At 42.9% G+C, this 13,695-nt stretch overlaps 2 protein-coding genes across 2 annotated transcripts in view; both read right to left on the bottom strand.

The window, feature by feature from the left end:
- Positions 1-1,762, bottom strand: part of LOC139407257 (ras-related protein Rab-32-like) — a 40,658-nt gene extending 38,896 nt beyond the window's left edge. Inside the window, exon 1 of the mRNA XM_071150881.1 lies at positions 1,368-1,762. Coding sequence (XP_071006982.1) covers positions 1,368-1,581 — 214 coding nt within the window. The 5' untranslated portion in view covers positions 1,582-1,762. The remainder of the gene's footprint in view (positions 1-1,367) is intronic.
- Positions 1,763-2,138: 376 nt separating this feature from the next.
- The window catches only part of LOC139407245 (metabotropic glutamate receptor 1-like), a 44,568-nt gene continuing 33,011 nt past the window's right edge, over positions 2,139-13,695 (bottom strand). The window contains exons 7-11 of the mRNA XM_071150847.1: positions 12,565-12,811; positions 11,653-11,821; positions 10,402-10,528; positions 6,822-7,752; positions 2,139-5,533 (exon numbers count right to left, since the gene is read on the bottom strand). Of these exons, the coding sequence (XP_071006948.1) occupies positions 4,708-5,533; positions 6,822-7,752; positions 10,402-10,528; positions 11,653-11,821; positions 12,565-12,811 (2,300 nt within the window). The 3' untranslated portion in view covers positions 2,139-4,707. The remainder of the gene's footprint in view (positions 5,534-6,821; positions 7,753-10,401; positions 10,529-11,652; positions 11,822-12,564; positions 12,812-13,695) is intronic.

The following is a 13,695-nucleotide window of genomic DNA, read 5'->3' as shown; positions in this document are numbered from 1 at the left end:
CATCCGTCACAATGTAATTCACAAATTCAAATCATGACAGTTATAGACTACAGTGCATGTCCTGATCCCAATCCCACAACCTCATGATTGGCTATAAAACCAATAGATCACTCTCCCGTTCTCTCTCTCTCACACACACACACACCCCTTTTAAAACTGAATCACAGAGCTTTTACTCCTGGCCTGACCGTGACTGCTGGCTAATGGCTAACTTGTAGCCTCTCTCTCAGCTGCTAGGTGTATAACAGAGTCAGCTGTGCCCATATGGCTGCCTGTATTCCTGCCTGGCCTAATAAAGGACTTGCATGTGACGCATAGTGGAAGCCAATACTAAATGTATCCATTCATTGAGAGCCCTGTTGGCAGATTGCATTACCGTCAGTTCGGAAGAGTCTGTGTCTGGGACTGGAGAAATATGTGAGAAGAAATATAATTACATATAGGATCATGTGAGCTGTGTATTGGTCATGGTAGGAGGCTGAGGTTGGCCTTTAAGTCAAACTAATTGATTTATTGTGATGATGGATGATGATGATTTCTTCCCATGAATCCCTGACTGAATGCCCCCCACTAGAAGTAGGGCCTCATATGGCAGTGAAGTGCCGAGGTCATAGAACCAAAACCCATTGTAAATGTTTGCAGAGTCACAACTCAAACGTGTGATGAGGATCTTTTTAAACACAGTGTAAACAGTTAAGTGGCCTGTGGCAATCTACCTCCCAATCTAATTTTAGAATCTTAATTTTGAGATCCTGAATGGAGGACTTGTCATGAGGTTTCCAAAATGGGTTGTCATAAGGTTGACAAAAGAAGAATGGAGGGTTAGAGAGACTGGAAAGAGAACAGAGAAAATGTGCTGGCATGCATGACTGAGTTTGGAAAACACCCCACAGACTAGATTGTAGGCTATTCTTAAGTCTCTCTCTCACTCTGTATGTGGACTGGGCCAACTGAAACTTACTCAACCTGTAGAAATATGTTGCCAATTGGCAAAGGTTGGATTCCTCTCTCCGTACAGGGTGGGCACTAAGGCGACCAGCCCATGACCTACATTCCGTTGGCAATTATATGCGCTAACCTGATCATCATACCACGGGGGGAACAAAACAGACCAGTCTATACAGGAATTTTAAATTCAATCTGAATATTCTCCTACGTACTTGGGTAAAAAGTGAGAAAAAAAATAAACGTATTGCGATTGTGCGAACATCGTGATTTCACGAGCGCCTGTGATTTCCAAAACTTCCCCTTTAGAAGTGCGCAGTCACTGCACTCAATCACTTTTCAGTGCATAACATTTCATTCTCAATTTTGTGTTACATAATCTCAAAAATATTGATTAATGAAAATGTGCATCCATGTCCTACCTGCGATATCCCATAGTTGTAACCGCACCAACGTTTTGCTGTCCCAGTTGATCACTTTGAGTGCAAAATCTACCCCAATAGTCGCTCTGTAGTGTTGGGAGAATAGCTGGTGGACATATCGTTTGATGATGCTGGTTTTCCCCACACCTAACTCCCCGATGACCAGGACTTTGAACAAGTATTCCTTACACTCCGATACCGAGCCGCCTGCCATGGTGTAAAACTCTTGAGTGACACTTACAACTTTCTCAAACTCAACAACTTCCTTTTTTTCTCACTAGATGAGGAAAAATGAATCTGTCCTCTCTGTTTCTGTGTTGTTTGGAAATATGGTAACTACAATAGAAAGCGCTCTACTTCCCTCCTCCTCGTTGCTCAAAACCACCTGATAAGTCATAGGACCCGGAAATGTTTATTTTCGGTTCAACTTTTTTTCTCTACTCCAGTGTTTACATGGTAACCAGGGTGAGTCTGACAGAGAGACACACTTGCACTTTGTTTTTGTTGAGCGGTTCTGCTTATGCTAATTCCTGAAACGCACTTTTTGCTCCTCATATATTATGTTTTCTATTCATGCACATTTGACCTGTAATCAAAATGTCCAAACAAATAGTAGGGACCTATTTGGACCAAATGCATTGTAAAAGTTTATCGGGACTGCCATTTAACTGCCATTTAACAAATTAAAGCATAATGAAATCATGCAATCAACAGTCATCTTACTATAAAATATGTTTATTTTACAGCATTGTTCAACCTTGCCAAAAACATGTAGGCCTATCTCATTCAAGCTGAGACTGTGTAAAACGTGATCTTTCTGTTACTTTACATTTAAGAAATGTTAAAATCTTCAATCAACTTACACTAATAGACTAAATATAACATTTTGTAATAACAATTACAATACTATAGTACTATACATACTGTATATTCATGTTTATATACTTTGGATTTTCATTCTTACAGATAAAGTACTAATAAACTTATGATCAAGTAAACCAACTGCAATTTTATAGTACAAGATCTAAGCGAGATTGAAGCGTGTATAATCTTACCACAAGAAGCAACTAACTACCCATTGGTAAGCTTTACATCTTAATATTTCCAAGTGGATACAGTTGACTTGTAAAGTTTATCTGAAAAGTTACGCAAAATCAATGTCAACACACAGCTCTTCTACAAGCATCTGTAAGACAAGTTTTAAAATGTATAAATAGTTGAACATTCTAAATATATAAACATTTACTGATATTACAAACATACCATCCGTGTGAAAAAATGAGAGATGGCTCAACAGTATTACAAACTTTGAAAACATACACAAGTAGATTCCCATTACAATGACACTGCGACCTCAGAAAAATATATATATCATCACACACACAGTATAGGGTGTCCAATCAGAAACACATCTTTTGACCTTTGGGTAAAATATGTTAGTTGTGTAGATAATCCTCAAAGAAAACGAATGGTCCAAGCCTCATATCTCTATCATAATCATTTCAAATGTTATTGGAGTATTTACCCTTATAGGATGGCCACAATTAGGGTGACTAAATCAATGGAGGCTAGAAAAAAAAGTGGTACAAAAATCAGGAAATGTACATTGTGTCAGATAGGCTGGATTATGTGCAAGAATTAAGGCTATGGTTACCTGACAGGTTCACTTTCCTGTTGAACTCGTCATTTTTCTTCCCAAATTCGCAGGGCCTTATAAAAATATAGATGGGATATTGATTTTGAGACATGTCATGTAGTATTTTCATATTTTAGTATACGCTTTTCATATTAATTCAAAATTCCTGTCATTTTTAAAGATTTGTCACCAAAACATGCTTATCTCTGTGAAATGTCAATGAAGCACAGAGCGTATACCAAGCTTTTTATTTTCAAAGCCCTTTACCTTTAATTCAGCTCGTCATGCATATGTTGTTTTTTGCGACCCGCGGAAACAACTTTGGAGACGACGACCACAAAATGTTAAATCCTCAAAAGTTGTTAGGAGAAACTTGCAACGCTACTGTATGTCAACGGAGCTCTGTGCTTATTATCGAATGTATTAAGTTAAGAAATCCGTCTTTTTGGTAATAATGTTAATGATATGTTAGAGACTGAATGATTCAGAACATGAAGAATAATATTTGTCTTGGTAAAAATGTATTGTATAACATAAGGAAGTGAAATGTCATCACCAAAACATGTTTTCAAACACTCTGGGCAATGTGGGTGGACACCCTACACAGTATGGAAAACAGAACCACATCTTCATAGCGTTCTGTGTGAACCAAACATGTCTCAAGATTTCATAGAATATGTTTAAACCTATATCATAACATTACTGTCGCCTACAATCAAACCCACCATATAATGTAGAATACTGTACACAATCTCAGAATCTCCTGAAGTTGCCTTATCACCAGTCTCTGCAAAGTGCGATCAAAGAGCAATACAGTAAACATTAATGCAGAGAACTGGAAACCTACTTTCAATGGCACAATAACAAAACATGTTGCAAAGTATCTCACAGCGCAAATACTCAATCTCCAATTCAAGTATACTATGTTACAGTACCTTGGGGCCTTGTATGCAATGTCAGAGACACATAATACTGCATGAAAACATCAGTCTTATATAATATACTGTAGCATATCCTGCTGTTCATAAATAAAATTTATTTCCTATCAGAGAGCAAATGTTTGAGCTGCAATGAGGTCAGTAGTAAAAGTACTGGTAAGCTGAGGTGAATGCTTCTTATTGACGACTAAGTCTATGAAAAAAGGCAAAGGGTCTTGAAACAGCTGCGTCTGCTACACATAATATTATAAACTGCACAGGTACAGTATTGGACCAAACAGGCAGTGCATTCTGTGATCTGTAGTCTTTAGCCAGCTTTGTCCCTGTATCTCACTGAAATCATAGAAGTCTCAAGCACCTTATACACAGCAATAGGGCTTCCCTCCATTTGTCTCATAGGATATGTTAAATGCACAACAATAGCAGAACCAAACCATATAGCTGCAGCCATCATTGTGATTGCCAATCCATTTGGCTCAAGAACCAGGTAGTTTGGGCTCTGTTCCCAGTCTCAAAGTTTGCTGACAGGCTGGTGGGAACTCACAGCCCTTCAGAAACATGATTGCTACTATTCCATTTATTTATTTATTCCTCTCACTTAGACTCCCCCTTGATGTAAAAAGTATTGTATAATCCAAGCAAGCGAATGACAAAGCAAATGGAGAAATGTATAAATAAATAAATAATACAATTGTTGATGTTACCTCTTAGTAACATGGTGTGTCGGTGTGTGAGTCTGTGTGTGTGTGTCAGTGCCTGGTAGCTCTCACAGTGTCGAGGAGCTCTGTCTGAAGTCCTGGAGGATGACGGAGGAATAAGCGGAGCTCGGGGGGCTGCAGAAGACCGACTCAGAGACAGGGGAGCCGGGAACCGACCCGGCAGAACACACTGAGTCCCTGAAGGGGGAGGGGGGAGTCAAAGCCAAGGAGTCTTCCAGAGTCAGCTTACTCTGAGCCAGCTCCTCCTTCTCATCGTCCTCTTCCTCCTCCTCTGTGTAGCTGTGTAGGAGGTCCAGTGCCCCCCCCTCAGCCCCCTCCAGGGAGGAGATGAGGTCCTCCTCTCCAAAAGAAGCACCCCCTTGCAGGGGATGGGAAAGCTGGGAGAAGGTGAAGCTTTGGGGTTGGTTGGTGGAGCTGGCCTGAATGCCGGAGGCACCTATTGTGTCATTAAATCCAGGGACATTGGAGCTGTGCGTGTCCACCATCGCCCCCTGCAAATGCTCAGTGGTACAGTCCGTTAAGTGAGAATAAGACGGTGGCTCCTCCGAGTCCTGCCCGTGGAGCATTCCAGAGTGGGAGTGGGAGGGAGTCCAGAGAGGGCGTGCTTCCCCCCCCTCGTCCTCCTCCTCCGCCAGGTTGTACAGAGCCTTGGTGCCGGGGTGGGGGAGGTGGGGGTCTGTGCCAGGGCCATGGTGGTGGGGGTCGCAGCTGTGGGGGTCGACGGTGGCGTTAGTTAGGGGCCTGATGACCGCCGTCTGATTCGAGCCGGCTTCCTGTTTCCTCACATGCACAGACAGTCTGTGCCACACATTCCCCCCCCTCTGAGGGTGTCTTGCACCTGGTTCAGACCATGACACAGACTTGCCATTAGAACTATGAACGAGATAAAGACTGCAGTTACTAACAGAGACAACCAGGGGGAAGGGTTAGACAACAGCAACAAAAAACAACATAGCACAATAGAACATAACAGCAGCATTTCAACATTTCTCTATGCATGTTAAAATACTTTAAAGACATTTTAACGACATTAAGAGGCAACAATGCTGTGGGTCATTCATTCATTCTAAGAGCCAATGCTTTTAATAATCATTCTGCGCACTTAACTAAATACTTGGTGATTCATCATTTCATAATGTTCTGTTTGAACAGAATTATGAACCCTAGATGGCTGAATTCAAAGCATTTTGAGCCGTCCACCAAAAGTAGACCTGTCTATCTACAGTAAGTGCTTATCAAGCTGAGATGGGCAACATGCACTTGCAAAATGTGGTGCCTGTACTGTCTGACACAAAGTAATGACACAAGGTTTTAGTGCTGTGCTTAGCCGGCTAGGTTAGATTTGTCTCTCTTATGTGATTAGTGAGGGAGACAGAGAGGCATTCATGCTTTCGACACTGGGATAAATGTGAGGGCAATTCAGGATACACCAAAAGCACCTAAACCAGGGGTGTGCACATCTTCTTCCCTTGAAGGCTGCAGTGTCTACTGGCTGTCATTCATACCTTGTAATCACCAACCAGTCTGGAGCTATAAAGAAAGATTAGTAGACCCTCCTACTAACCACTGAGCCCTTATTTTCCGAAGACACTGCAGCCCTCAAGAATAGGAGTTTGCCAAGCCCTGTGTCTAAAAATTAGCCTGTCAGAGTCAACCTCTGTCCGTTGGAAGAGTTTGAGAGGAGCATATTAGAGCAATGGTGAGAAACAACACTCAAAGACAACATTCTCTCATCTTCCGTCTCAATCCTTACTGTCAGTGTCTTTGTGGAACGCCTATTAGGAATCCACTTTAAATCTATACAATCTATTCTTTAATCATCATACATAAAGTATACGCTCCCATTATTTAGTGCTAATCTTGCAATCGGACTAGCTTTGAAGATACACCCAGTTCTGAGTTAAATTAACATATATTACCTAAAGATTACATATGTTAATATCTAGAACATTTTGTTTTTAATTGGCTAATCTACCACACATTATATGTCATCATATTTGGGCAGAAAACTGTAGAATGAAAGAGTAGGGTCTACAGAAAATTGTTAATTGTAGTCACAAGACAACTTTTGGATCCAAATACGTGTGCAGGCCCTATTCTCTCCTTCTATATGCCCTCCTCTTTAGGCCCTGAGTTCTGAACGTCACTGAAGGTTACTCACTTGGTGCTTCCGTTTCTGTTCTTCTTCCTACGGAACATGTTGAGAATGCTCTTGCTCTGCTGAGCCGCCTGGCCGTCTCCCACATGCATCCTGACTACATCGGACGTGGTGAAGGCGCTCCTCACGTTCCTCTCTGGCTTGGCGATGATGATATACATCTTGGGCGAGAACATGCACCCCAGCGCCACGGTGACACTCAGGCTCACGGAGAAGGACGTGGTGATGATCTTGTAGTTGGAGCCGAAGTAGATGGGAACGAAGGCCAACCAGATGATACAGGTGGTGTACATGGTGAAGGCGATGTACTTGGCCTCGTTGAAGTTGGCCGGGACGTTGCGCGTCTTGAAGGCGTAGTAGGTACAGCTCATGATGAGCAGGCCGTTGTAGCCCAGCGGGGCCACCATGCCCACCGTGCTGGTGTTGCAGATGAGGTAGACCTCACGGATGCTGGGGTAGTACTTGACGGGCATGGGAGGCTCCAGGATGATCAGGGTTATCTCCAGGATGAGTTGCAGGCTGATGAGGAAGAAGGAGATGAATACCTGGGCCCAGGCCGACATGAAGCGGGGCTTCTTGGTGCAGATCTTCTTCTTGCTGCCGGCCAGGATGCGGGCGATGCGGTTGGTTTTGGTGACCAGGGCGGAGTAGCACATTGCGGCTGAGAGGCCGACTAGGAGGCGCTGCAGGTAGCAGGATGCCACAGTGGGATAGGCGATCAGGGTGAATGGGCAGATGTAGCCCAGTAAGACGCCCACCAGGATGATGTAGCACAGCTCACGACTGGACGACTTGACCACGGGCGTGTCGCGGTACACCACAAAGATTAAGATAACCCAGAGGGTGACCAGGATGCCCACGCAGGACAAACACACTGCCACGATGGACTCCACGTCTGACCAGTCCAGGTAATTCAGAGGCAGGGGCACACAACCTGCAGATGACAGAGGAAAGGAGAGATGCTGTTGTCTTTCTAATCATTGAAGTGTATAAATTGTGGAAAAGAAATAGGAAGCTTTGTAAATGGAAAAGAGGGGAACATGGATAGACTAAATAATTACTCAAGAACACATACATACGCTCCAAATCTGTCAGATTTTCCTCCCATGCTTATGCTGCAGAGTAAATTGTGTGTGTGTGTGTGTGTGTGTGTGTGTGTGTGTGTGTGTGTGTGTGTGTGTGTGTGTGTGTGTGTGTGTGTGTGTGTGTGTGTGTGTGTGTGTGTGGCTGTCCATCATGCCTCATTGGTGGTGATTTGTCATCTGACACACACTGAGAGTCGCAAGGGCTTAATGGGAGGAATATGACATCCCCAGACTCAGCTTAAAACCCCTGTATTACACAGTGCTCCTAGGTAATAGCATTACAGCGCCACCACAGGCCAGGCCTGCCTACATCTATGCCACCACAACCAGCCTAATTTAGTCCTCAAAGCCAAATCACAAGAACTTTAACATTTCTGGCCTCCAAGCTTAGTTAATTAGGCTCACACACCGCCAATGGAAAAGGGAGGCAAATATGAAATGCACTTATCATCATCCTCTTTCTCAAAAATCTTCAAATCCCATATTTCTCTTCCCTACACAATCCTGTCAGAGCTTTAAGAAGACCTTTGAATAATTCCAGCATTACTTATAAAAGATTCACTCCCTCCTCGCTCCTCGAGTTCACAACACCTCCCCTTCTCTAAATGTGGGTTTCCCCAGTAACCAAGAATGACAGAGCTATGGGAACCAAAACAACTAGTCATAAAAATATCCACCTTTCCACTTTTCCATTTGGATGTGGGAATGATATTCCCTATTAGTATTCCCCAGACATGCTTAGGAACACACAGGAAAGGGAGCAATTTCATCTCAGATGACAAACTGTTGGAAATCTATCCGTGTCCTCTGAAATAGCTAATGGGATTTTTCACCTAGCAGCTTGAGAGAAGAGAGCTCCCCTCAGTTGGAATCGCTGACAAAACAACTCCTGGGTCAGGGAGAAGGCACCGAGGGGAAGGGGGAAGACAGTGGAGAGAGAGAGAGCTGAGAAGAGAAGGCAAGAGGGAGGGGAAGATGAGACAGACAGACTGATAGACAGCAGGTAAGAGAGCAGGAGGTGAGATGAAAGGAGTTGGGGAAGGCAGAGCACATGACGGAGAGAGTAATGTCTTTAGGTGATAAGAGTATAGAAATCAAATATTAAAATATTTTCAAAAATTCTGTCGTCCCTTCTCGAAACTTACTAACCCAAATTGGTAAAAAGCTATTGTTCTCAGAAACTCCGTTGTCTATTACATATGTTATATCCTTCATCAGAAACCAACGCTTCTTGGGCAGTTCTATCTCTCGATGCAGAAAAAGCTGTTGATAGACTAGAATGTTCATATCTTTGGTTGGTTTTGGAACCTATGGGACTTGGCTCCAATTTAATTAATATGATTAAAATAATATATGCCAATCCCTCAGCCATAGTAATAACGGGCAATACCTGCTCTCTTCCGTTCAGAAAAACTGGAAGTAGCAGACAAGGTGATCCCATCTCACCTCTGCTATTTTTTTTTGTTGTTTCTGGAGCCCCTGGCCCAGTTAATTTGACAATCAAAATAAAGTACACCAATATCTCTAAATTCTACAGATCACGCCATCTCCTTATACTCTGACAATATCTTACTTTATCTAGACCTTAGATAAAAACCATTGTTTGAAACTTTAACAGAATGTTCAAATCAATTAAATCCCACCTCAGCAGATGGGATAACATCCCAGTTGCTTTAACCTGCAGAATATCGATTGTCAAAATGAATATATTGCCACGGCTGAATTTCTGTAGTTCAATGTTTCCCTTGACTCCCCCTTCTGGCTTTTGGGATAAAATCCATAGTTCGGTTTAAAAATGTATATGTCAAAGTAAGTGATCCCGGATAAAATTAACAAACCTACAAAGAGGGAAAGACGTAGCCATAATCCATACCAACATTTTCAATCTGTTTCCAGGCATTTAATCCCATCCTGAATTGGTTTAGACATGATCCTTCCACCCCCTGGCTAAGTATAGCAAGAAGTATGGTGTCTCCTATTGCCCTGGAAGCAGTGGTCTTCACTGATCTATCCCTTAAACTATGTAAACTACAGATTGGTTCTATTATTGCTTACACAATCTCTATTACACAATCTCTAATCTCTACCCCCCCACCCCCAACAAGAGAATGACAAAATTAAAAAATATTTCACAAAATAAATCAGTATATCAGCAAGGCATGGGGAAGAATAGACAGACATTGGCAGTCCCTTCACAGGGAGAACAAAGCAGAGTGCAGTCTGCAGGGAGTTGGGGACTAGGTTTAAGCAGAAACCTGGGATATATTGTCAGTATGTGGTGGTGGATTGGGAGACTAGGGAGGTGGGTGTTAGAGGAGATGAGGGTGGGCCAAGGCTGGGGGAGGTATAGATAGAGGGGATAGTGGCTGGGACGGACATACAGGTTAGAGAAGATGTTAGGGTTAGAGGGGGTAGGACCTGGAGGAGATACAGCCAGGTAGATCCATGTAGTCAGTCATCATGGCTCATAAATACATAGTTCCCAGTTAGTTAGTTACCTTCCAGCTCGTCATCGGGCCACCAGCCCAGGTCACAGGCTTGACAGGTGAACTCATCCCGGACAATCTCATTGTCCTTACAGGTAGTGCAGATCCAGCAGCAGCTCACCTCACCCTTCCTGATCACCTGATCACACAGAGGTCAGAGGTCACAGGCTATCAGTCAAAACAGTAACAATACCCAAACCACAACAAATCACAACCCCCACACCACTAACCCCAATCAGATATAAAGACGGGTATTAGTGTCTAATATGGCCTTGATGGTGCAAGATTAGGCCCTTCGCACCCCTAGGAGCTAAAATAAATAAGTCAAGTCAGGTGCATAATTATTTTTTATTTTTTTGTATTATGTTTTTAACCTTTATTTAACTAGGCAAGTCAGTTAAGAACACATTCTTATTGACAATGACGGCCTACCCCGGCCAAACCCTAACCCAAACAATGCTAGGCCAATTGTGTGCTGCCCTATGGGACTCCCAATCACAGTAGGGTTGTGATACAGCCTGGAATCGAACCAGGGTCTGTAGTGATGCATATAGATGCAGTGCCTTAGACTGCTGCACTACTTGGGAGCCCATTTTATAAGAACCTATATGGTGTAACAGTTTTTCCTTAGCGGTACACAAATTATATTCCAAAAGACAAGCTCAGCTGCATTTACTTTGTCCTGTTCCCAGAGTGTATGTTACCAGAGCATTGATATGTAAAACAGGGTGATGCACAGCACAGGACTGTAAACAAAGCTTTAGCGGGTCCAACTAAAGCAGACAGGAGAGTGGTCATGCTCCCTATGGTGGGCTTATGGCCAGGCTGAATAATACTGGCCCTGGTTGAAGAGACTCAAGGTGTTTCTATACCTGCATTGCTTGCTGTTTGGGGTTTTAGGCTGGGTTTCTGTACAGCACTTTGAGATATCAGCTGATGTAAGAAGGGCTTTATAAATACATTTGGTTTGATTTGATTTGAGTTTCCTCAAGATAATATACGCTTCACTGCATTTTGTTAATATACAATGAAAGTATACATTTTCAACCAGGAATGGAATCTGCTCATCAATTCCTAAGCTAGGGATCAATTTACAGAGCAAACTTAGTTCAAATAAGATTAAACAAAAGCATTAAAGCAGAAAAATAGTGAAAGTAGTTGTGCACTAAACTGAGTTCTGGGTATTCCTGACAGACTGGTTCAGGACCTATCCCAATCCAGCCTGGCCCAGCCTGGCTCAGCGTGGTTTTTCAGTGTCTGTACCTTGATCTGTCCCCTGGAGCAGGGCTCGCTGCAGACGGAGCGGACCATGTCACTGTTGTTCATCCACAGCTTCCAGTCATCGATGTTCAGAATGCCCTCGTGCCACGAGCCCACCTGCTGGTAGTCATAGCTACCGTCTCCCACACTTTGCAGGTTCATGATGTCATACCTGAGAGGGGGAAAGGAGACGGTAAATGGGTGAGAGAGAGAGAGGGGGGGAGACATGGAGAGGGACAGGGAGAGATTAAGGGAGAGAGAGAGAGAGAGAGAGAGACACACAGAGCAAGGACAAAATGGAGAAAGAGAAATTAAGAGTGAGTTAGTGGCATGGCAGGTGTTTTAATGATAACTCCTAAATACTTTGCTTAGAGCAGAACCCTTTATTCAAAATCACTAACAGTTCATAGACTATATGGTTGGAAGTTTTGCCAAGCAATTTCAGGTAAAGCCACTCAGAGGGGTACAGAACATCACCTTTGGGCTTAGAACCCAGATATATTTTGATTATGAGGCCATGCCTAAGTACTAGCTCTGACCTCTGGCTGAAAAACAGATGACTGGGGGTGTTTTTCACCTGTCTTTCAGGGAATGTCTGTAGCTGGCTGGCAACAAGATCTCATATTCTCCATTCGAAATTCAACTTATTATTTTCGATGCATTAATTCCACTTGGTTAAAGGGTTAAAATAATTCAAAGGTTAACAGTTCATGCATTCATTCTGAGTGGTTAAGGTGTGTGAGTGTGTGTGTGTGTGTGTGTATGTGTGTGTGTGTGTGTGTGTGTGTGTGTGTGTGTGTGTGCCCATGCATATGTTTTCATAGTTATTTCACACAAAATCTCCTCGCCAACAATTCCCCATAGCAACCCTCATCCCCCTCTTCCTCCTCCTCCTACTCCATCCATCGCCCTCACCTGCCAGGAGTGTCCCCGTTCTCATCGAAGTACACATCCTCCCCTGATACCCCTCTGAAGGTGGTCTTGAGCAGGTAATCCAGCAGCTTACTGCCATCGATGGGGTCCATGGCCTCACACAGGCCTGGCTGGCCAGGGCACAGCTCACTGTGCATGTCATGGAGACCGTGGGCCATGGCATAGATGGCATTAATAACGAAGCCCATCTTACTGTCCTGGACGTAGTTCTCATGAAGACTCTCATTGCCTAGGGATTGGTGAGAAATTTACAGAATGTCAAAATGGGGGATTGGTTGATGTTGTTTTCCTAAGAAGGCAAACATTTTGTTTGTTTGTGCTGAATTTACAGTGTCGTATCAATGGGAACATTTTATCACGCAGAATATTGTACTACAAGAGAATTATACAACTTCTTTCTCCAACCCATGAAGAACTGAGTTTTGAATTATAATTGGATCAAAACGTACAACAAAAACATCTCTCTTTTGCAGCACAATAGAATTGGCACACACCATACAGTAAATCACAATAAGATGTCCAAAGGCTTATTTTTTCCAAAGGATACAGAACTTGGAGGAATCTTGAGGGAGAAAGAGTCTGTGGACACCATATTGTGTAACAGGCATTTTTGGTCAGCCAGCTGAAAGCATTGTCAGGCAATACAACTGGCAAATCAAAGGTGGACATTAACAAAGCACAGGGAATAGGGCAACCATAGCACTAATAGTGACATTTTTGTAAAGATACATTCATTCACCTTATAATCATACTGTACCTGAGGTGCTACTCCGTGAAATGTTTAACTGCTTAAATCTCAAACAATTTTCTTGACATATTTTCCTATTGTTTCTTAATTCATTTACAAAATGGCCATATTTTGTCTGTGGTGATCATGCAGATAGGCAGCATTGGGGTATTCTATATACACATCGCTCTCATACTCTGGTGTTCTACTGAAAGGGGTCGTGAACAGTGTGTTTCAGTGACTCATTCTTCCTTGTGCTCCCTCCACATTGCAGTACTTAAAAAAAAACAACCCAAAAGCTTGTACAGTAGAGTTTGACTGATTTGACCCTACCCCCGGCTTTCTCCGAACACAGCAGCCAATTTGAAGCTTTCTATTTATTTCAC

This window comes from Oncorhynchus clarkii, chromosome 4 (assembly GCF_045791955.1).
Source record: "Oncorhynchus clarkii lewisi isolate Uvic-CL-2024 chromosome 4, UVic_Ocla_1.0, whole genome shotgun sequence".
NCBI classification, from domain to species: domain Eukaryota; kingdom Metazoa; phylum Chordata; class Actinopteri; order Salmoniformes; family Salmonidae; genus Oncorhynchus; species Oncorhynchus clarkii.
This window is presented reverse-complemented; position numbering and strand designations above follow the sequence as displayed.